Source organism: Sturnira hondurensis, unplaced genomic scaffold, assembly GCF_014824575.4.
Source record: "Sturnira hondurensis isolate 20B ecotype Veracruz unplaced genomic scaffold, ASM1482457v3 Scaffold0011875, whole genome shotgun sequence".
Taxonomy (NCBI): domain Eukaryota; kingdom Metazoa; phylum Chordata; class Mammalia; order Chiroptera; family Phyllostomidae; genus Sturnira; species Sturnira hondurensis.
The window spans coordinates 295,350-320,405 of record NW_028084506.1 but is presented as its reverse complement, the minus strand read 5'-3'; the positions used below and the strand labels follow the sequence as shown (position 1 = coordinate 320,405).

Sequence of the window (25,056 nt, the reverse complement as noted above, 5' to 3'; positions counted from 1 at the left end):
AACACCAGAGCAATGAAGCAGACCAGAATATTGTTACAGGAGTTCATTGGAATGAAAGCCCACAACAGTAGGCTTTCAGTAACCTAAACAAGGTTACTGAAACCTAAACAGTAGGTTTAGGTTTAGGTTACCTAAACAGTAACCTAAACAAGGTTACTGCCTGCTAAAATAGAAGATATAAATAGGATTGAGTCTTTTAACATAATAACTGAAATATCTAGGATATAAGAAAAAAAACTTGGCATGCCAAGAACCAGGAAAACTACAACTTGAATGAGGAAGGACACTGAGCTGACATTACTAGGACCAGAAGAAGCAGATACTGGAATTATTTGGCAAAGATTTTAAAGCTGCTTCAACAAGCAATTAAAAATTCTCTTGAATGAATGGGAAAATTTCAGTGAAGTAGAACTTATAAAAAAGAACTAGATGGAAATTATATAACTGGAAAATATAATCACCAAAATTTAAAATTCACTGATAGTGTTAATAGTGGTGATGACAGCAGATAGAATCACTGTACAGGACAGATGACTTGAATTTACTCTGTGAACACCAGAGTAAAGAAAACTAGAAAAGCCTCTATGACTCTATGAGAGTCTTATAGATCTGTTGGATAGTAACAAAAGATTTAATACATGCTTCATCAGGGCCCAAAATGAGAGAGAGGGTTGGACTGAAAAAAAGTACTTGAAGAGATAACAGCTGAAAATGTTCCACATTTGGTGAAAGATACATATCTATTAGACTCAAGAATCTAAGCAAATCCCCAAATAGGATACACTTAAATTTTTACGAAGAAATATTATTAAATACCTGAAAGTAAAAGACAAAGAAAAGATCTTAACATTACCTGTGAGTACCAGTTGGAAAGACAACAGATTTTTTATCTGAAGCCATGGAGTCCAGGAGGAAGTGGCATAGCCTCTTCAAATACTGAAAGAACTGTTCTGAATCCCATATCTGATGAAACTGTCCTTCAGGAATGAAGGGGAAGGGAAGACATTCTCAAACAAAATAAACAAAAAAGAATTTCTTGTAAACATAGCAAATAAAATTAAAAAGTACTAAGGGCAAAGAGATAAAGACAGATATCACGTAAAAATAGAATCAGTCCAATAAGAAGTTATAGCAATCCTAAATGGGTATCACCAAACATCCAAGTTTCAAAATACTTAAAGGAGAAACAAATAGAGCTAAAGGAGAAATAAACAAATCTCCAGTATCTCTGGGGACTTGAATACTCCACTCTCAGCAATCACCAGAACTGCTAGATAAAAATCAGCAAAGATATAGAATGCTAAACACCACCACAAGCCACCAAGATCTAATTAACACTTGTGGAACATTCTACCTCACAATACCAGAATATCCTTTTTTTTTCCAGTTGCCAGTGGAACCTTATTTAAGGTGGACCATATGCTGGGTCATAAAAGAAACCTGAACAGATTCAGAAGAATCAAAATTATACAATATTAATATAAAACCTTCCTGTTTGAACATAATGGATTTAAACTAGAAATCTATAATAGAAAGATGACAAAAATTTATAAACATTTGAAAAGTTAAAAATACACTTCTAAATAATACAACATCACAGAGGAAATTTAAAGGGAAACTTAAAAATACATAGAACACAATGAAAATAGATACATTACCTATCAAAATTTGTGACATGCAAATAAAGTACTGCTGTGAGGGAAATTTATAGCACTAAATGTTTATATTAGGAAAGAAGAAAAGTCTCAAATCAATATCTAAGTTCCTACCTTAAGATGCTAAAAAAAGAAAAGAAAAATAGACCCAAAGCAGTCAGAATGAAGGAAATCATATGTAGAATTCATTTAAATCGAAATCAGGAAAGCTATTGAGAAATTTATTATAACAAAAAATTGTTTCTTAAAAAAAATTAGCAAAATTGATATATCTCTATCAAGATTTATAAAAAAACTCAAATCATCAATATTGGGAATTAAACAAAGGATACCACCACAGATTGTGTAGTGATTAAAAGGATAATTACAGACAACTTTACACGTATAAACTTAGAAAAACTTAGATGTAACAATCCTCAACAAAATTTTAGTAAGTCATATCAAATAATGAGCAAGTGGGATTTAGTCTGGAAATGCAAGACTATTTCAATGTTAGGAAATCAATGTGATATACCAGGCTAAAGAAGAAAATCATATGATTGTATTAATTCATGCAAACAGCCTTTGACAGAGTTCAACATGGATGGTAAAAACTGGCAGAACACTGAGAATAGAGGGGAATGTCCTCAGCCTCATAAAAGACATCCACAAAGAAAACTTGTATCTAACTTCATGCATATAGGTAGAAGCCTGGGTGCTTTTCCTCTACAATTGGGAAAAAGTAAAAGATTCGTGCTTCCATCACTGCTAATCAACATAGTACTGGAAGTTCTGTTACTGCAATAAGGCAAGAAAAAACGAAAGGCATACAAATTTGAAAAGAAGAAGTAAAGGAATTACTATTTCCAGTTGACATGATTAGCTGCACAGGAAATTCCAAGGACTTTACAAAAACACTCCTGAAACTAATGATTTCATCGTAGTTATAGGATATAAGATCAATACACAAAGATCAACTATTTATACATTGACAATGAACAAGTGGAAACTGGTATTAAAAAAACCCAACTCAATATCATTTACGGTAACTCCAAAGAAAATTTAAAAAATCTAACAAAACTTACAGGATTTGTGTGATTTCCAGTTATAGAAAGACAAAATGTTGATGAAATCAAATAAGGTATAAGTACTTGGAGAATCATACCAATTTCATAAATTGGAAGACCTCAATATAGTAAAAATGGCAGGTCTTCCTACATTGATCTGTATGTTTAATGTAATTCCTGATAAATCTCAGAGACATTTTAATAGACATAGACAAATTTATTCTAAAGTTTATTTGGAAATAGAAATGCATTAAGGCAGGCAAAACAAGTATGAAGAGGACTGAGGTGGGAATACTGCCTATTGCTGATGATGAGGCTTATTTATAGCTACAGTAATCAAAGCAGTATAGTACTGGTGGATGGATAGACACACACAACAGTGGATCAATATGGATAACTCAAAAATAGATCCACACAAGGATGCTAACTGATTGTTGACAAAGAAGCAAAAGGAATTCAGTGGAGGAGGAATTGCCTTTTCAATAGTAGCGCTGAAGAAATTGGACATTCCTCCGTAGGCAAAAACACAAACCTTGGTCTAAACATCACACCTTATAAAATAATTAACTCAAAACAGATGTTCTGTAATATAAAACGTAAAATTATAAAACTTCTATAAAAAGACCTAAGAAAATTTCAGGACCTAGGAGTAGAGAAAGAGTTCTTAGACATGACACCAAAATCACAATCCATAAAAGGGAAACTCGATAGGCTGGACTGTGGGAGAATTACAAAATTTTGCTCTGTGAAAGACCATGTTAAGAGGAAGAAAAAACAAATTGCAGGTAGGGAGAAACAAAGGACTTTATACCTAGAATATATAAAGAACCACGCAAACTCCACATTAAAAACACAAAGAACTCAGAATGTGAGTTCTCAACACTTTACCTTTTTTATTTTTTAAACACTTTATTAAAGAGAATCTACAGCTGGCAGATAAGCACATGAGATGATGTTCAATATCTTAGCCATTTGGAAAATGCAAATTATTACCACACTAATGTACTACTGCACAGCTATCAGAATGGCTACAGTAACAAATAATGCTAAGACCAAATGCTGGCAAGGATGTGGAGAACCTGGATCACCCATATGTTGTTGGTAGAAATGTAAAATGATGTAGCCACATTGCAAAACAGTTTGGCAGTCCCCTTTGACACTAAAAATGAATTTACCACACCAAGAGGATGTAATTCCACTCGTGAGCGTATGTCCCAGAGAATGGAAAATTTATGTTCATTTAGAAACTTAAATTTGAATGTTCTTGGTAACTTGACTCTTAATAGCCCAAAACTTAAACTACCCAGATGTGCTAAAGTGGATTAATGAATGAACAAATTATGCTGTATTTGTACCATGGTATAATAGCTTGCAGTACAATGTAATGAACCATTGATTTAATGCATCCAACACTTTGGATGGACTGCAAGGAAATAATACTGAGTAAAAACAGTCTCAAAAGGATACATACTGCAGGATTCCATGTGTGTAAAATTTATGAAATGTAGAGATGGAGAACAGATTAGTAGTTGATGGGTGTTAGGGACGGGAGTAGTAAATAGGGCTATGCAGTGTTATAGTGACGGTAGAGTTAAGTATCTTGGTTATGATGGTGGTCACACAAAGCTATCTCTGTGTGTGATAAAATTGCACTGATATAGGTGCACAAATATATAACTGGTGAAATCAATCTCTGTGGTTCTTGTTTTGATAGTGTGCTATAGTTATGCAAGATGATAAAGTTGGGAGAGACTAAATGAAAGATGCACACAACACCCCTGTACTTTTCACCTTTAATATTTCAAACTAAAATGTTAAAAAGGTTGCTTCAAAGTAACTCAGATTATTTTTACTTGTAATTTTCAAATACCATGAAAGGAAGATCTAGGTAATCAATAGCAATATTCAGTGTGCCACCCACTCTCCTGGACCTCTGTGGATACACCAGTACATCTTTCCAGAGTTCACCTCATGTCTTTGCGCTGCCTGTTTTTTTTTTCCCCTCATATCCCCCATCTCTGACCTACTTCCCAAAAGCTCAAGTAATTGCCAAGATTTTGAAGAGGGGAAGAAACTGAGTGGGCAGGAGCCCTTTTTTCAGGCTGGAAGAGGAGAAAGGCAGAACATGCTTCTAGAGTAACACTTAAAAAATATTTTATTTATTTATTTTTAGAGAGAGGGGAAGGGAAGAAGAGTGGGAGAGAAACATCAATGTGTGGTTGCCTCTCATGTGTCTCCTACTAGGGACCTGGCCTGCAACCCAGGCATGTGCCCTGATTGGGAATTGAACCAGTGACCCTTTGCCTCACAGGCCCACTCTCAATCCACTGAGCCACACCAGCCAGGGCTGTAGGGTAACACTTTTTGCTTTTTGTTCTGGGATACCCATGAAGTAGGTGGTATTGTTATGCCAGTCTTACTGCAAGTTTAAGTAATTTTGCCAAAGGTCAGCAGTGCTTAGGTGCATTGACCAGTACGTGGACTGACAGATTTCACAGCCTGTCAGAGGCCATGTTCCCACCATCAGAGCATCCTGCCTCTCTACCACACTGCTGAGTGCTACTGCAGGAGGCGTATATAAAAAGTGGGACTTAACTAAAGGAGACATGGGCAAGGCTTTCCAGGGTGAGACATTTGATTTGCCTTTCAGAAGGTGAGTTAGCCGTTTTAAGAAGATAGGAGAGCATGGCCTAGTCCACAAACTGCAGGCAGTTGCCATGGCTAGAATGAAGGTGTTATAGATTGAGCAGTGAGACAGGAGATGGTTTATCCACTATTCAACAGAATGTGGAATATATCCTGAATGTAATGGAACCATTGCAGGATTCATGTGGGACTCAGTGTGAAAGAGAATATTGGGAAGGTTACCCTGCCTCCTTGTAGAGAATAGACTGGGGGAATGTGAGACCAGAGATATGATGGTAAGTTAGGAAGCTCTTCTGGAAATCCAGGACTTGAAAGGAGAGAGCCTGAGCTAAGGCAGAAGCTAGGGATAAACTACAGAGCTAGTCGGAGGCAGGATTAGTACTTTGGTAGTCATTTGTGCTTAACAGATGGGAGAGAGAGAGACAGGTAACTCCCAGCTTTCTGACTGGGTGACTGGTTGTGATCAATAACTGAAATAGGAATAAGGTTATGTAGTAAAAAGAATGATGAAGTCATATCTATACATTATTTGAGGACGCTTTGCTACATGAGAGAGGAGTTGTCCGGATGTCAGTTATATATACACAGAAGAAGTTCAAGAGATAAGGACTATAAGGTTGGTTCAGATTTGGGGATTGGCAACATATGTTAAAGCCTGGGAATGAGAAGAAAAGGCGGGCCAGAGAACGAATCTCTAGAAAATACTGATATCAGTGAGCCAGGAAAGAAAAAATCCTGTAAAAAATAGTGAAGATTGAAAGATCTCAGGAGAGAGTATTGTTTTAAATACTCAAAGAGAGTATTTTTTAATGTGTAAATTATAATTCACCATTTAGTAGAATATTATGTAGTCAGTTAATAATGTTTTTTAAAGATTTTATCGGTTTATTTTAGAGAGAGGGGAAGGAGGGGAGAAAGAGAGGCAGAGAAACATTGATGTAAGAGAGAAGGATTACTCGGTTGCCTCTCGCACATGCCCCAACCAGGGACCGAACATGCAACTTGACATGTGCCCTTCACTTTGCAGGAAGAGGCCCAAACAACTGGGCCATACCAGCCAGGGCATGAATAATGTTTTAAGGATATTGAATGTGGAAAGAAACTCAGAATATTGATGTCAATTAATATTATATGAAAAAACTAGGATACAGTAAAATTCCAATTTTGTAAAAATAAATATATATTTTTTTACACATATGTATAGAAGGAAATTTGGAAGGTAATAGTCTTAAACTTTGCCTTTCAGGATGGTAGAATTATGAATGATATATGTATTCTTTACAAATTTTCTGTAGTGGACATACATGATTTTTATGAGAGAAAAATACATAGGTAAATTAAGTAGATTTAGTCCAAACTAATTTCCAATGGAAATGTTAGTTGGAAAATTTGCTCAAAATGGTCCATTTGAATTGTGAACTACAGGTCATAAGAGAGCCTTAGAAAATTTTCACCCTGGCTGGTATGGCTCAGTGGACTAAGTGCCAGCTTGTGAACTAAAGGGTCACTAGTTCGATTCCCAGTCAGGGCCCATGCCTGGATTGTGGGCCAGGTCCCCAGTAGGGGATGCATGAGAGGCAATTGAACATTGATGTTTCTCTCCCTCTCTTTCTCCTTCACTTCCCATCTCTCTAAGAATAAATAAATAAAATCTTTAAAAAATTTTTAGCATCATAGTGCAAGCAGAAAATAGATTATAGTGGGTTAAAAAGATGAATGGCAAGCAGGAAAATGGAGGCAATGAGTATAAAAAGTACACTTTCAATAAGCTGATAAAAAGGCATTAGATGGGGAAGTAGGACTGAAGGTTTTTCTAATTAGGGGGAACATGAAGCATAGTCGTGTGCCAGAGGAAGAGAAAATAGATAACTCAACAGTCTAATACTTTTATTGAAGGATAGTTCTAATGAGGTAATTTTCATGTTTATGATAAACTGTGTTTAAAAATGAGTCAGTTTGTGATTGAATGTGATCATTTGTAGTATAGTAATAAGGACATGCCCAAGTGCAAAGAGTTTAAGATCAAATGTTTTATGTTATGATTATGTGTTCAGTATATAAACAAACACATAGAAATGATTGGCCCTTTGTAGAGGAAAAGTTTAATTTGGGGGTTAGCTAACCTCCCAGGAGGCTAATAAAAACATAGCTGGTCTCTGTTTTGAATAATTATATGTGAGGTTTAATTGCTTCCTTCTGTTGTCACTGAGTATGTTGGTTAAATTGCTACAGGAAGATGCCAGGGTTTGTTATCAGTTTATCAACTAGAAATAAATGATCAGAATTACCCAAAAGAAATAAAATGGCACCTGGATGTTCCTAGGTAAGATGCTGATGTAGCTCTAGTCCTTCTTTAAACTTAGTACGTTGAATGATGAACAGGGAATCCTGCAAAACCTGGCAGCTATGTATGGAGGCAGGTGCAGCTCTTCAAGAGGAGGGAAGCCAAGAAACAAAGAGGAAGAGGTATGCTTCCCGCATGTTCGCTACCTCTCTCACACGGCCAGTTTTGAGTTTTTTGCCTTCCTTTCCTGCATGGTTTAAATGCTTAACAATAACTTGAGGATTTCGTAGGGACCTGTTAATATTTTTTTGACTGATATACCATGTCATGATTTTGCCCCATAACTGTTTAGTATTGAGTTCAGTTTCTTTTCCTTTGATAAAATTAAAAATTTGTAATTACAGTGTGGTTTTATTTTCAGAAATAAGTTGATCTAAATTAAAAACTTGAAAGCTAATATTATATGTCCATTAACCAGATTTCAGAACTTTTATTTCTTGTATTCAATTAACCCTTTTCTTTAATTAAAAAATAATTTAACAGTAAAAACGGTGGTTTTACTTTTAAATTAAAATGTATTTTTTTCTTCCTTGTAGGTTTATCTTGCAAGGCTGAGACAAATAAGATTGCAGAATTTCAATGAGCGACAACAAATTAGAGCCAAACTTCGTGGTGAAAAGGCAGGTTGAATGAAAATCAATTTTTTAAAAAGTAATTGAATGATGTTATAATAGAGTAAGATTAAAAATGTTGTGCCACAAACAAAAAATAAACTCTGATTAAGACGGTGAGAGACCAGAAAACTATACACGAAGATAAAGTAAATCTTATTTAAAATTGATAAAACCATTGATTTGTTCTAGAGGAGTTCTAACAGGAAAGTATAAGTAGTACCCATGGGTGTGTAAAATGGTAAATTTTCTTTTTTTTTTTCTTTAATCCTCACTCTAGGATAAGTTTATTGATTCTAGAGAGAGAGGAAGGGAGTGAGAGAGTGAAATATTGATATAAGAGGGAAACCGATTGGTTGCCTCCCGTGCATGCCTCAAACGGCTCAAACCCACAACCTAGGTATCTGCCCTGCCCTGGCACTGAATCCACAGCCCTCTGGTGCGCAGGACGATGCTCCAACCAACTGAGCCGCCTGGCCAGGGCAAATGGTACACTTTGTATCATTCTCTTTTTGTCTTTTTCCTCATTTTCCCTAAGGGCTGATAGTTGTGAAGAGTTCACATGTAGCTGTGAGAAAAAATTAATAACACTGAACAATTAATCATTTTACATATTTTTGTTTGGTTTTATTTTTTTTCCTTGTTGAATTCAGTGAGGTGACACTGGTTAAAAAAATTATACAGATTGCAGTTTTATTCATATTCTCTTCCACAGAGCTTTGCACTGAATTTGAGGTTCTTTCCTAAGTGGTTTGCTTATCTACTTATTTTACAGAGAGAAGTTGATAATTCTGAAGGACATGAAAGTGGGGAAGCTGACATGAGGCGTAAAAAAGTTGAAGTTTTTAAGGTATAGACTAGAAATAGTTTTCTTAGAAAATTGAAATCTAAGTAGAGAATTATGTTCTTAAGCCTTTTGTAGTTCAGTCACCTATTCTCTTGCCTTAATTTTTCTCTCCCCTTTATCTCTCACTTTTCAGTTTCTGAAAAATAGCACTATTTCACACTTTATATCATATTTATGGAGAGAAATTGGACTAAATCATGGCGTAAATACATGAAATTATTACACAAGTAACCTTAAAAAGAAAAAAATGGTAACCTTAAAAATGAAAGCTATAAATGATCATTTCCATGAAAACAAGTGAAGGTCATGAATAATAATTATAGTTTAAAAATTTTACATTTGTATTTATGTTAGTGTGTACCCGAATTTATTTTCATCCATCAACGTTATTGAGCAGCTGCTGTTGTTGAGCCCTGGTGTAGCATCTGGGGTATGGAGTGAGCTTACATTTTTGTTCTGCAACACCATGCATACACACACACGCACTTCTTTTTTGGCTAATAAATAAGTATCCTTATAGATCTGAAAAAGTAAAGAAAACCTTGTGCCCTTCTTTCTGGTGACTTACTTTGTTGTTTTTATTTTCAGGCCCAAGCAAGTGCACGTGCGGCTGTTCTGAAAGAACAGTTGGAGCGGAAGAGAAAGGAAGCATATGAGCGAGAAAAGAAAGTGTGGGAAGAGCACGTAAGATGCTTAATCCTGGTTGTGTTAATGGTCTTTTATCTCTTACTGGGTGGTATGTCAGCATTATAATTTTGTAACTCTATTTTTGCCTTTTTTGAATTCTTATTAGTTTTTGCTTTCTCTTCTTTTGTCCTGCTCTTTTCTCTATTGCTCTGTCTCTTTCATATCTAAGTATGATCTAAATGGAAATTATTTGGGGGTTCAATTTAAGGTGAGAACCTAAGTTATTTACTTATTGCCAAGTAGCTAATCAAAGTCCCAGCATCGCATAATGACTACATCTTCCTTTTACCACTGATTTAGTACCTTTAAAATAAATTTTTATGTATGCTAGAGAATGAACCTCTATTATATATGCATCATGCTTTCTTCTCCATTCTTTGTTTTACCAGTACTATAGTGTATTAGTAATTATGGGTTTAGAATATATTTTCATTTCTAATACAGTTCATCCCTCATTTCTTTTTCTCTTTTTTTTTAAATTATTGATTTTAGGCAGGGAGAAGGAAAGAGAAAAACATTGATTTGTTGTTCTATTTATTTATGCACTCATTGGTTAATTCCTGTATGTGTCCTGACTGGGGATGGAACCCGCAACCTTGACATATCAGGATGATGTTCTAACCAACCTAGCTACCTGGACATGGCTTGCTCTTTTTCTTTTTTTTTTTAAATTTTAATTTTATTTTTTAAATTTTAATCTTATTTTTTTATTTTAATTGTTCAAGTACAGTTTTCTGCCTTTTACTTCCATCCCAGCCCACCCTCCTAACCCTCCCACCTCCCTCCTGTTTCCACCCCGCCATTGTTATTGTCCATGTGTCCTTTATGCTTGTTCTGCAAACCCTCCCCCTTTTCCCCTGAAATTCCCTCCCCTCTCCCCTCTGGTCACAGTCAGCCCATTCTCTATTTCAGTGTCTTTGGTTATGTTTTGCTGGTTTGTTTGCTCTCTTTTTCTTTATCAGATATATTTTAAGGTAATTTTTTTTTAAATCCTGTGAGAATGTTGATCAGTATTATCTTAAACATACAAATTAGCTTAAGAGGAACTGGTGTGTTTATAATAGTCTTTATCCAGGAACATGTTAAATATCTGAAGTTACTAATTGTTTCTTTTATATGTCTTACACCACAATTTTGATCATTTTAACTCATATTGCAATATTTTTTAAAGATTTTATTTATTTATCTTTAGAGGGGAAGGGAAGGAGAGGAGGAGAGAAATATCAATGTATGGTTGCGTCTCATGTGTCCCCGGCTGGGAACTGGCCTGCAACCCAGGCATGTGCCCTGACTGGGAATAGAACTGCACTTGTGTGGTTCACAGGCTTGCGCTCAATCCACTGAGCTACACCAGCCAGGGCCATATTGCAATATTTTTTATAAAGATTATTTATTGACAGTTTAAAATTCTATTTCTGTATTTATAGGTTTCTTTTTCTGACAGAATATTTCTGATATATGGAGAAATTACTGGGTTTTTGTTTTTTTGTTTGAGTGTTTTTTGCTTCTCTCTTGTTCTGTGAATTTACCTATTCTGTGAATTTTCAGTTAATTTTATGGGCATGTAGTGTGAGACTATATAATTGGCAAGTAGTCATGGTATACATCATAATAATAATTCCTATAATTTATTGTTTTTTTAATTTATTTATTTTAATTGTTGTTCAAGTACAGTTTTCTGTCTTTTACTCCCATCCCAGTGCACCTCCCCAGTGCTCCCCACCTCCCTCCCATTTCCACCCTCCTTAGTTTGTCCATGTGTCCTTTATACTTGTTCCTGTAAACCCTTCCCCTTTTCCTCTGAAATTTCCTCCCCTCTCCCCTCTGGTCACTGTCAGCCTATTTCCGTGTCTTTGGTTATATTTTGCTTGCTTGTTTGTTTTGTGTAGGTTCCTGTTAAAGGTGAGATCATATGGTATTTGTCTTTTACTGCCTGGCTTATTTCACTCAGCATAATGCTTTCCAGTTCCATCCATGATGTTGCAAAGGGTAGGAGCTCCTTTCTTTCTACTGCATACAATTCCATTGTGTAAATGTACCATAGTTTTTGGATCCATTCATTTACTGGTGGGCACCTAGGTTGCTTCCCACTCTTGGCTATTGTAAATTGTGCTGCTATGAATATTGGGGTGCATAGGTTCTTTTGGATTGGTGTTTCAGGGTTCTTAGGACATAATCCTAGCAGTGGAATTGCTGGGTCAAAAGGCAGGTTCATTCTTAGTTTTCTTAGAAAGTTCCATACTGTTTTCCATAGTGGTTGTACCAGTTTGCAATCCCACCAGCAGTGAACTAGGGTCCCCTTTTCTCCACAACCTCTCCAACACTTTTTGTTTGTCGCTTTGTTTATGATGGCCATTTTGACCGGTGTAAAGTGGTATCCCATTGTGGTTTTCATTTGCATCTCTCTGAAAGCTAGTGATATCGAGCATCTTTTCTTGTGTCTCTGGATCCTCTGTATGTCCTCCTTGGAGAAGTATCTGTTCAAGTTCTTCACCCACTTTTTAATTGGGTTGCTTGTCTTCTCAGAGTGGAGTCGTGTAAGTTCTTTGTATATTTTGGAGATTAAACCCTTGTCTGAGGTATCATTGGCAAATGTGTTTTCCCATACATTCGTTTCTCTTTTTATTTTAATGCTGTTTTCTTTAGCCATGCAGAGGCTTTTTATTTTGATGAGATCCCATTTGTTTATTCTTTTCCTTATGTCCCTTGCTCTAGGGGACATATCACTAAAAATGTTGCTGTGTGAAATATTTGAGATATTCCTGTCAATGTTCTCCTCTAGGACTTTAATGGTGTCACAGCTTATATTTAAATCTTTTATCCACCTTGAATTTATTTTGGTGTATGGTATAAGTTAGTGCTCAAATTTTATTTTTTTGCATGTAGCTGTCTAGTTCTCCCAACACCATTTGTTGAAGAGGCTATTTTTATTCCATTTTGTGTTGCTGCCCCCTTTGTCGAATATGAATTGACTGTAGAGACTTGGGTTTATTTCTGGGCTCTCTGTTCTATTCCATTGGTCTATGTGCCTGTTCTTATGCTAGTACCAGGTTGTTTTGATTACAGTGGCCTTGTAATACAGTTTGGTATCAGGTATTGTAATCTCTCCTACTTTGCTCTTCTTTCTCAAAATTGCAGCAGCTATTCAGTGTTGTTTATGGTTCCATATAAATTTTTGAAGTGTTTGTTCTATGTCTGTGAAATATGCCATTGGTACTTTAATAGGTATTGCATTGAATCTATAAATTGCTTTGGGTAGTATGGACATTTTGATGATATTAATTCTTCCAATCCATGAACACAGCATATGTTTCCATTTGTTTGTGTCTTTCTTGATTTCTTTCTTAAGTGTTGTATAGTTTTCTGTATACAGGTCTTTTACCTCCTGTTAGGAGGTATTTAGTTACCTTCTGTTAGGAGGTTAGGTTAATTCCTTGGTATTTTATCTTTCTTTTTGCTATATCAGATAGGACTTTTTTTCTTGATTTCTTCTGCTGTTTCATTGTTGGTATATAAAAACACCTTTGATTTCTGGATATTGACTTTGTATCCCACTGTTTTGCCAAATTCATTTAGTAGGTCGAGCAGTTTTTGGGTGGAGTCTATAAAATTTTCCATGTACACTATCATGTCATCTACAAACAGTGACAGTTTTGTTTTCTCCTTTCCGATTTGGATGCCTTTTATTTCCTTTTCTTGTCTGATAACTGTGGCTAAAACTTCCAATACTATATTGAATAGAAGTGGTGAAAGTGGACAACCTTGTCTAGTTTCTGATCTTAGTGCAAAAGGTTTTAGTTTTTGCCTCTTCACTATGATGTTGGCTGTTGGTCTCTCATATATGGCCTTTATTATGTTGAGGAATGCTCCCTCTATTCCCACTTTGCTGAGTACCTTTATCATAAATGGGTGCTGTACCTTATCAAATGCTTTTTCCATGTCTATTGATATGATCATGTGATTTTTGTGTTTGCTTTTGTTTATGTGATATATTACATATATTGATTTACGAATATTGAACCATCCTTGCATCCCTGGGATGAATCCCACTTGGTCATGGTGTATGATCTTTTTAATATATTGTTGGGTGCAGTTTGCCAATATTTTGTTGAGGATTTTAGCATCTATGTTCATCAGCAATATTGGCCTGAAGTTTTCTTTCTTTGTTGTATCTTTATCTAGTTTTGGGATTAGGATGATGCTGGCTTCATAAAAAGACTTTGGGAGTCTTCCATCATTTTGGATTTTTTGGAATAGTGTGTGAAGTATCGGAGTTAGCTTTTCCTTAAATGCTTTGTAGAATTCTCCTGTGAAACCATCTGGTCCATGACTTTTGTGTGATGGGAGTTTTTTTATTACTTCTTCAATTTCATCTGCTGTTATTGGTCTGTTCAGGTTTTCTGCTTCTTTTTCATTGAGTTTTGGAAGATTATATTTTTCTAGAAATTTGTCCATCTCACTTAGGTTTTCAAATTTCTTGGCAGTTCTTTATAGTAATTTCTTACAGTCCTTTGTATTTCTGTGGTGTTAGTTGTAATCTCTCCTCTTTCATTTCTGATTGTGTTTATTTGGGTCCTCTTTCTTCTTTTCTTGATGAGCGTGCTTAAAGGCTTATCAGTTTTGTTTTTGTTTTTAAAAAACCAGCTCCTGGATTCATTGATCCTTGGAATTGTGCTTTTAGTCTCTATGTCATTTAATTCTGCTCTGATCATGGTTAGGTCCTTCCTTGTACTTGCTCTGGGCTGTCTTTGTTGTTGCTTGAGTTCTTGTAGGCGTGGGGTTAGGTTGTTTGTTTGAAATGTTTCTATTTTCTTTCAGTAAGCCTTTATTGCTATGAACTTCCCTCTCAGGACTGCTTTCGCTGTGTCTCATAAGTTTTGGGTTGTTGTGAGTTCCTTTTCATTTGTTTCCAGAAACTTTTTTCTTTCTTTCCTAGTTTTATTCTCGATCCATTCATTATTTAATGGCATGCTAGTCAATCTCCATGATTTTGAGTGTTTTAGGTTTTTTCCCTTGGGGTTGTTTTCTAGTTTCAGTCCCTTGTGGTCAGGGAAAATGCTTGGTATGATTTCAGTTTTCTTGAATTTGTTGAGGTTTGTTTTGTGTCCTATCATGTGGTCTATCTTGGAAACTGTTCCATGTGTATTTGGAAAGAATGTGTATTTAGCTTCTTTGGGATGAAGGGCTCTATATATATCAGTTAAATACATTTCATCTAGAGAGTTATTCAATGCTACAATATCTTTGTTTATGTTTGATTTGGAAGATCTGTCTGTTTTTGACAGTGGGGTGTTAAAATCCCATACTGTACTTGTGTTGCTGTCAATATCTTTCTTGAAGTCTTCTAAGATTTCCTTTATATATTTGGGTGCTCCTATGTTGGGTGCAGATGTATTTATGATGTTTATGCCTTCTTGGTGGATTCTTCCTTGAGTATTATGAAGTGACCTTTTGGGTCTCTTTTATGGCCCCTTTTTTGAAGTCTATTTTGTCTGATATAAATATTGCTACCCCGGCTCTTTTTTCCTGTTCATTTGCTTGCAAAATTTGTTTCCAGCCCTTCACTCTTAGTCTTTGTAGTTCTTTTGTCCTTAGGTGGGTCTCTTGTAGACAGCATATGTGTGGGTCGTGCTTTCTTATCTATTCAGCAATTCTATGTCTTTTGATTGGAGCATTTAATCCATTTATGTTTAAGGTTATTCTTGATAGATACTTATTCATTGCCATTTTTGAACCTGTGTTCCTCTCTGTCTCTCTCTTTTCCTTCCTTTCCTTAAAGCAGTCCCTTTAGCATCTCTTGTAGAGCTGGTTTGGTGGAGGTATATTCTTTTAGACTTTTTTTTTTGTCTTGGACGCTCTTTATTTGGCCTTCTATCTTGATTGAGAGCCTTGCTGGGTAAAGTAGCCTTGGTTGCAGGCCTCTGGTTCTCATTACTTGGAGTATTTCTTGCCATTCTCTTCTTGCTTGGAGTATTTCCATTGAGAAGTCAGTAGGTAACCTTATTGGGGCTCCCTTGTATGTTACTTCCTGTTTCTCCCTTGCTGCCTTTAAGGGCCTCTCTTTATCTTGGAATTTTGCCATTTTAATGATGATGTGTCTTGAAGTGGCCTCTTTGGGTTCCTATTGATTAGGACTCTGTGTTTCCTGTATTTGTGTAACTTTTTCTCTCATCAAATTAGGGAAGGTTTCCATCATTACTTTTTCAAATAGGTTTTCTGTCCCTTGCTCTTCTTCTCCTTCTGGTATCCCTATTATTCAGATATTATTGCGTTTCATATTTTCTTGCATTTCTCTTAATTTCTCTTCATTATTTCTGAGCCTCTTTTCCTTTTCTTGCTCTTTCTGGGAGTTTTTTTCTACTTTGTCCTCCAACTCCCTGATCCAATCTTCTGCTTCATCAGTCCTGCTTTTGATTCCTTCCACTGTGTTCTTCAGTTCAGAAATTGTATGCTTCATTTCTTCATGGCCCTTGTTGATAGTTTCTGTTTCCTTTTTCATGTTCATGTAGTTTTCAGTGAGTTCATTGTAGCTCCCCTGTAGTTTCTGGTAGCTCACTGTGAGCATTTTGAACTTCCTGATAACCAGTACTTTGAATTCAATACGTGATAGCTGACTTGCCTCTATTTCATCTAGTTCTTTCTGAGGCTTCCTCCTTTCCTTTCATTTGGGGATTGGTTCTTTGTCTTCCTTTTGTTTGTGAGACTCTTCTTGTTAGCTTCAGCTTCTTAAATTGATCTATTCTGGTTCCCTGGGTCTATGATGTGAAGTTCTGTGGTATACCTGTGAGATTCAGTAGTGTGGTCTCCTTGATCTCCCAGGGTTACTGGTCTTGGGCTGTCCTTTAAGTTGGCTCTGTATTTGTCTTTGGGTTTTGATTGTTTTGGGGTTTTTCTTTTGTGGATCCTTGCCACCAGCTGGTTAACTGATGGTCACTCTGTCCACCACCTCTTGTAATCTGTTGTGCTGGTGTGGGCAGGTTGTGTTGAAGCTAATTCTTCCATGTGTACAAGATTTTGAGGATTCTCTTTTTTGCTCTTGTTCAGTTATTTGTACTGGGTAGTTTCTCCCCTATTTAGTTGTTTTTCAAGGTCCTGGTTTCAGGTTTGTGTGGTTTCTACTCCCTCCTTCACCTTCTTCTGTTGTTATTTGTTGGTGGTTCCTTTGTCATTGGGTTTCCTCTTCCAGCGGGTACCCTAGTGTTCACTGCTTCCATTTACTCTTCTTTAGTGATCCATTAGAGGGGAAGTCAAAATGGCTTATGACAGCAGGAAAGTATTCTATGATATTTACAGTAGCTGCTGGTATAGGCACACGTGCCCGTCCGGGCTGCCTCGATTCCGTGGGTTTGGGCACAAACACTTCCAAGTGCTATGGGGGAACACAGGGCCTTCCACGCAGCCTCGGGATCGCTGCCCGACTGGGTGGGGAGTAAGCATAGCGGCTGTCGCAGGAGAATTCCCCAGGCAGTTTTACTTTTTGAGAAATTCCTCCTACTCAGTACAGCCCCATTCTCCAGCCAGACTGGTGACTATCAGGGTCAGTGCGAGTCACTGCAGGGCTCTCAACTCTCCCAAGGTGGCACATTCCTCGGGTGATCACGGCCCTTGTGTGTTTGCCTCTTTGTCCTATTCCCCTCTCTGCAACTTCAAGCAACCAGATCTTTCCAAGTGCTGCTCAGACCCTGCTTGGCCCGGAAAAGAGGGAGCAGTTGATCCAGCTCTCTCCCAAGGACTCTATGGCAGGCCAGCTGCTCCCAAGGAGTCTGTGGTAGACCCAGCGCCCGGACGACGGGTACAGACACCCTGGTCCCCTCACTGGTCCTGGGGACCTTATTGTTCTGCAGCAGTCTCCTTACCTTCTGGTTTTTCAGTGTCCCCTACAAGTTTTGGTCTCTTACTTTCTTATATGCTGGGGTACTGTTGGCTGTTTGCTCTGTTCCTCTGTGTAGGGGGAAGTGCAATCTGCTCCCTCCTACTCTGTCGCCATCTTCCAAGTCCTATTTATTGTTTACTGTATGCCAGGTACATTATAACCACTGCTTTATTTATCGAATCTCTTGGTATGTATATCCAATTTTTTAAGTTCTTCTCTCTGACATATTTAATGGTAAAAACTGTAGTACGAAATAGGAGTTTAATATGGAAAATTTTCATATATGATGATAGGTTTTTTCTCTCAAATAATATAGAGTTGCCTTTCTCAGCCAACATATATGCTCATATTGTGAGTGAAACATATAAGAAAGACACTCAATTTTTAAAAAGGGTACAATGTATTTAGTAATCAAAATTCAGTGAAAAATATAATTAGAGAAATTGTATCTTAGGTAAGCTAGAGACTATATTTTGATATGATGAGTTCGTATTTAATTTTACTTACCTTTTTTTGGTATTTCATTTCTGCTGCTTTCTCTTATTCTTTGGACCTGCTAGGCAGGTCTATAGGCTTCCCCCAGGGGGAAAACACTGCTCCCTTCTGTCTGCCTTGGGGTGTTCTTTTTTTTGGAAATTGGTATAAATGCACTGTAGCAATACTGGCTCAGAAAAACTTTTTAAATACAAATTTTTATTTATATTTTTGGTTCTTTGGAGACCAGAGTTCTATGAATTTGGTAATATTTGGCCATGCAGTATCTTTAGCTATGTAAAATTGCATGTGGAATTGCTGTGTGTTCAAAATATGAAATCAGGCCACTTAATGTTTTTCTAACATACGTTAAATCTTTATTAATCATTCAGTATAAAGAGATGAAATAGTATTTGTATTTATCTGTGTGTCAAGAGTAGGGTAAACTAACAGTTTAATGTGTTTGTAAACCTGGGCTCAGTAATTGGTGAAATTTTGAGTTTTGTCATTTGGTGGCACTGCTGGTTAATTTTTTAGCAAATAGTGACATAAAATAAATTCAGTTTTATATTGATAATTAAAAAACATTTTATGGAAAAGTCTTGAGTTTTTTTTAACCTGGTGATAAAATGGCTAGAATAAAAGTCCCCTAAAGCAATTTGTTTTTTTAACCTGAGTATGAAGCTTTTAAGTCAATATATTATCTTTGTTGCAATTTTTAAAAAATCCTCATCCGAGGATATGTTTATTGATTTGAGGGACTAAGGCAGAGATAGGAACATCGATATGAGAAGAAACATGGATCAGTTGCCTCTCATACACACCCCGACTGGGCATCAAACCTGCAACCTGGGTATGTGCTCAGAGATCAACCCGCAACCTTTTGGTGTACGGGACAATGCTCCAACCAACTGAGCTGCCCAGCCAGAGCCAACAGATGATATTTTGATGACATAACTATTCGCTGTACCTATTAGTTCTTCCATTCTGTACTCACATTTTTGTAATGAGGGCTCTTATGGTGGGTGATTAATATTTAAACCTTGAGAAAATTGTACCAAAATTGTACAAATTGCATTTTTTAAAAGAATTTATTTATTTTTAGAGAGGGCAGGGGAGGGAGAAAGAGGGAGAGAAACATCAATGTCTGGTTGCCTCTCAGGCGCCTCCTACTGGGCACCTGGCCCCCGACCCAGGCATCTGCCTTGACTAGGAATCAACTGATGACTCTGGTTCCCAGGCCAGCACTAAGTCCACTGAGCCACACCAGCCAGGTGCAGAAGCACTTTTTAATATGAGATTAATAAGTATAATTTTCCCACAAAATATAATGGATGAAAATAAAAGTGAGAGGACTAATATTTAGCCTTTTAGAAGCCCATTTGTTTTTTAAGGTAATTCTATGAAACATTTGTAATGCAATAGAAAGGAATTATTTAGTTCTACGTAACACATAATTATGTTTATAGCTGAGGCCTGAGATATTTTTCTTTATTCACTGATCTTTCAGGACCTAGCACATTGCCTTGCATTATGAAAATGGAAGAATAAAAAAAACTACTGTGGATAGTATATAAACAAATAGTGATTTTATGTACATTTTTTTAATCTCTTCATGCAAATATAAATTTCCCAATGTATATTTAAATTCTCTATTATAGTTGGTGTTTAAAGGAGTAAAGGGTTCTGATGTGTCTCCTCCTTCTGGACAGCATGAGGCAGGTGGCTCTCCGTCAAAGCACCAGATGAGATCTGTTATTTCTGTGACTTCAGCTTTGAAAGAAGTGGGTATGGTAAGTTTCCTAAAATTTAGAACTCTCTAAACTCAAACAATTGTGGAAGGATTAAATTTAATGAAGCTACATTAATTTCTAATGTTCCCTTGGTTTTTGTTTGTTTGTTTTTTTGAAAAAAAACTACTACTTAAGGTTTCTGTGCATGTACTCTAAATATTAGAGCTTTGCTGCTCATGAATTTTATGTCTAGGTCCACCTGGTAGGCAAAACCATGTCAAAATGAGTCTTTCTCTCTCTCTCTTTTACTTTAAAATATTGAACAAATAAAATACATACACAGATATACCAAAAATAAAGCAAATATGTTTTTATACCCCAGCTCCCAGTTAACAAAGATTCACTTTTAAGACATAATGTCTCATTGGTACTTAAAGTAATTCTAGGACATAAAGTTTAAGACATATTTAGATTAAATTTTTTGGCATAGCAGGTGTTAGCGGACTCTCTATATTTATACTTAATACTTCAATTATTTATTTTACCTTCTATTTCTGCATCTCTGTAATGCCATGTGTAAAACACACATATACAGGCAAGTACAGAGTTTAAACTCTGAAGTATGTGTCAGGTATTCATTTAAAGTGTGAAAAGTCTGTTGTAGGGATAAGGGAAATGGGCTCATCATGTGGAATTTTAGTCTAGAATTCATCAGAAGGGGAAAAGTCTCCTGAATCATGTAATATAACATATTAGCCTGATTTTCTCCTTTCCTGATAATTAATGTCTGTGACTTGTAATTGCTAAGTTTCATTAATTTTTTTGTAGAAAACACTGGTGTTATTGGTACACCAGTTTTTACACCTTAGTGTTTATCTTGAAAACAAGACTGAGTAGGAAAATACAAATACAAGTTTCTTGGTCACTCTCAAGAACTTGATAGAAGAAACCATTGTTCTCCAAGTAGGTCTAGTTTCTTATCTTTCTGATAACGACTTTGCATGTGCTACGTTGTTCGCTTCAACTTTAGATACCACTGTGTGGTCCCCCTCCTGGTACCCAGTCTCACATCTCAAGTAGCTGTTCATCTCTCTGGTTGTAGCGACTGCTAATTCCTGACTACTTTACTGGGTAAAATGCTCTTTGTCTCATTCCTGTATTGCTTTAAAAATGACCACTATACTTTGTTGTATTTTCTCAAATACTACAAATTGAGGTAATTCATGTAACTAAATGCTTTTTCTTTATGTGTTTTCTTGGTAAATATTGCTTACTTAAAACTTTGAAAATTGCTCTTTCATATACTGTCTTCCAGATACCTTTGCTTTCATAACTACTAATTTCTTCGTTTTATATACTTAAAAATTCTAGGTGTCTAAGATTGCTATGATGTTACTAATCAGAAGACAGAATTTATATCATCATTAGTACATGGGACTCAGAACTCACTATTGTTACTCTCTTTGCTTAGGGAAAAAAGCCAGTTCTCAATTATGTTTAGTAAGTTTGCTTAAAAGGAATGCATATATATATATATACACACACACACACACACATATATNCATAACTACTAATTTCTTCGTTTTATATACTTAAAAATTCTAGGTGTCTAAGATTGCTATGATGTTACTAATCAGAAGACAGAATTTATATTATCATTAGTACATGGGACTCAGAACTCACTATTGTTACTCTCTTTGCTTAGGGAAAAAAGCCAGTTCTCAATTATGTTTAGTAAGTTTGCTTAAAAGGAATGCATATATATATATATATATACACACACACACACATACATGAAACAAAGAAATCATCAAAATAACACAGCCCATCTTGAATTATTTTATTCATCATATAGGGAAATATATGATCAGTAATCCAAAAATATGACAAATAATTGAGAATTGGTCCTTTTACTATATATTTAGTTTATTACTTGATCATATTTAATTGTTTCTCACTGCTGATAATGAAGGAAGTTGTGTTAACATTTACAGGAATAAAATAATTTCACAAGAAGCAATTTAATGGAAAACAAAAGTAACAAAAATATCTAAAATTTTAAGGTAGACTTTTAAAATAACATTTTTTCTTACTCTGAAATGATCTGTATTTAAAGGACAGAAGTTTAACTGATACCCAGGAAACCTCAGAAGAAACTCAAAAGATGACCAGTGCTATTTCAGTAGGTACAATTTTCATTTTTTTCTCTGCTATTTTACTTAATCATATACATCATAAAATGTAGCGTTTTAACTGTTTTAGAGTAAGCGAGAAATACTGCGTAGATTAAATCAAAATCTTAAAGCTCAAGAAGATGAAAAAGGGAAGAAGTACCACTCTGATATGGGTGAAGCAATCATTCACGAAGATGACAAAAAGCATGAAAAAGAAAAGTCGGTTTCATCTGATCGCAAGAAGTGGGAGGCGGGAGGTCAACTTGTGATCCCTCTGGATGAGTTTACATTGGATACGTCCTACTTTGCAACTGAGAGTAAGTCTAAAAGTTTTTGTATCCCATTTTGGTCTAGCATACATGTAAACTTGTAGACTGGACATTCTGAAGGAAAGAATACTTTAGAAGGATGGAAAGAAGCTGGAAGAATTTCATGTATATGTGGAAAATGGGAAAAAGTATTCAACCTTAAGAACAGCAAAGATTGCCCTGGTCCACGTGGTTCATTTGGTTCGAGCATCGTTCAGTAGACCGAAAGGTCATCGGTTCCAACCCAGTCATGGCACATACCCAGTTTGCAAATTCGATCTCAGGTCAGGGTGCATATAAAAAAATCAACCAATTGATGTCTCTTTCTCTCTCTCTTTCTCAAGAAACAATGAAAAAGAAAAATGTCCTAATATGAAGATAAAAAAGAAATAGCAAAGATGGGCCCTGGCCAGGTAGCTCATTTGATTGGAATGTCATCCTGATATGCCAAGATTGTGGGTTCAATCCCCAGTCAGGACACAGACAAGAAATAACTGATGAATGCATAAATAAGTGGAACAACAAGTTGATAAGAATCTTCTTTTATTATTGTTTTTTATTCTTCTGTATGAACGTGTCTCATTTTTTCCCAGTTCTTTTTAGGTTTTTCCCCTAAACCGTGATTTTAGTAGATTTGATTATCATGCGCCTTTGTGCCATTTTCTTCATCCTTCTTTTGCTTGGGCTTCATTGAGCTTCTTGGATTTGTGAGTATATAGTTTTTATCAGATTTGGAAAATTGCCATTATTTTTTCCAGCCTTCCTTCCTGGAAGTTCAGTATGAATCTTGTTTAAGTTTTCTCTTTTTCTAATTATAATTATTAGTCTTGTCTGTAATTTGTTGAACATATATAATTTAGTCATAGTGACAATTGTAAAAATTTCTATCTACTAATTAAACCATCTCTGTCATTTTCTGGTTGGTTTTGATTGGTTAATTAAAAATTTTTTTATTTATTGATTTGAGAGAGAGAGATGAATGGGGGGAGGGAGAAAGAAAGAACATCAGTTTGTTGTTCCAATTATTATGCATTCATTGGTTGCTTCTTGTATATGCCTAGCTGGAGAGCAATCCCACAATCTTGGCGTATTAGAATGATGTTCTAAACAACTGAGCTACCCAGCCAGGGCTTGATTGGTTGATTTTTTTTCTCTCTTTATTATAAGTTGAATTCTTGTGTTTCGATACAGGCTTGGTAATTTTTGTTTGGAAGCCAAACAGTTAATTTTACTTGGATACATGCTATATATTTTTCTGATTCTATAACCTTTTTGTTTTGAATTCCAAGGCACAGTTCACTTACTTGTAAATAGCTTGACCCTTTCTCTCTTGCTTTTCAGCATCATTAGGTGGAACCAGAACAATGTGTAGCCTGTGGCTGATTTTTCCCCTTTTACTAAGTCAGAAACCTTTCTGAGTCATATACTTGATGCTGTGTGAATTATAAGACTTCCTTTTCTGGCTATTGGGAAGAGGAACTATTTCCGGTCCTGTGTAAACTCCCAAGTTTTGCTCCTTTTGGGTGCTCTTCTTTTCTAGACTGCAGTAATTTTTTCACACGTGCTAATCAGTATTCACCTTGAAACTCAAAAGGACTCTGTTACAGTTCTGCCGAGTTCTCTGTTTTACTTTTGTCACCCTAGACAGCCAATTCTGTCAACCTGTTCAGAGAGACAACGAGTTCCATCGGGTTTTCCCTCCCTGCATCAAAAGGGATGAAATATACATATTTTCATATGGACATTCAGTTTTCCAGTTTCATTTGTTAAAAAGACCACCCCTCTGATAGATTGCCTTGACATCTTTTCTGTAAATCTGTTTTGGGGTTCTCTACTCTTTTTTTAAAAAAAAATGCCTCCCTGATGATAATCATTTTGGCTGTACAAACTGATTATTACCTGCAAATTTGCAGGTACTTACTTTCATGGAACTGGTACACAAAAATTTGTATCAGTGAGTATTTGGGTACCATGGAAAGTTTATGATTTATACCCTATACTATTTTTTTTATATTTTATTTATTTATCTTTAGAGGGGAAAGGAAGGAGAGAGGAAGGAAACATCAATGTATGGTTGCTTCTTGTGCATCCCCTGCAGGGAACTGGTCCCTGCCAGAAACTGGCCTGCAACCCAAGCATGTGCCCTGACTGGGAATCGAACCACGATTGTCTGGTTTGCAGGCCCGTGCTCAATCCACTGAGCTACACCAGCCAGGGCTACCCTATACTATTTTAAATTACAGCCTTTCTATTGCTGCTAAATGTATTAACATTCTAAAGACTCAAACTTCAATTGATAATTTTTCATTCTTTTGGTTTCCTACGTTTTAAAGTGTACTGGAAACTATGATTGTCAAAAAGAAAATGTCAGTTGCTTCCTTAAGAGATAAAACAAAATTTGTTAGATAGACTTGTTTCCTATTAATCCATAAGTGCATTCATCTTAGGATTTGTTTTCTATTTCTTTTCAATTATATTCATAGAAAAATACTAATTTGTATCTTATCTGTTCTGTAATCCAAATAATTGCTCAATTATCTTAGGTTTCTTTGTTTTCATTTTCTCGAGTAAAAATTTTATAGAAACATACGTGTTTTTTCTATTTTTATAATCCCCAAAACTAGAGTTTAATTCCTTAGTATTTAAAAAGATACTAGG

The 25,056-nt window shown here is 35.9% G+C and overlaps 1 protein-coding gene across 6 annotated transcripts in view; it reads left to right on the top strand.

Annotated features, from left to right (window-relative positions):
* Positions 1 to 25,056, top strand: part of NEK1 (NIMA related kinase 1) — a 111,747-nt gene that overhangs the window by 56,587 nt on the left and 30,104 nt on the right. For 4 of the 6 annotated variants that reach the window (XM_037060409.1, XM_037060405.1, XM_037060408.1 and 1 more), the window contains 7 exons: positions 7,730 to 7,813; positions 8,228 to 8,311; positions 9,078 to 9,152; positions 9,738 to 9,833; positions 19,845 to 19,976; positions 22,033 to 22,098; positions 22,179 to 22,407. In XM_037060409.1, coding sequence (XP_036916304.1) covers positions 7,730 to 7,813; positions 8,228 to 8,311; positions 9,078 to 9,152; positions 9,738 to 9,833; positions 19,845 to 19,976; positions 22,033 to 22,098; positions 22,179 to 22,407 — 766 coding nt within the window. The remainder of the gene's footprint in view (positions 1 to 7,729; positions 7,814 to 8,227; positions 8,312 to 9,077; positions 9,153 to 9,737; positions 9,834 to 19,844; positions 19,977 to 22,032; positions 22,099 to 22,178; positions 22,408 to 25,056) is intronic. The other 2 variants (XM_037060406.1, XM_037060407.1) reach the window with 2 other exon arrangements.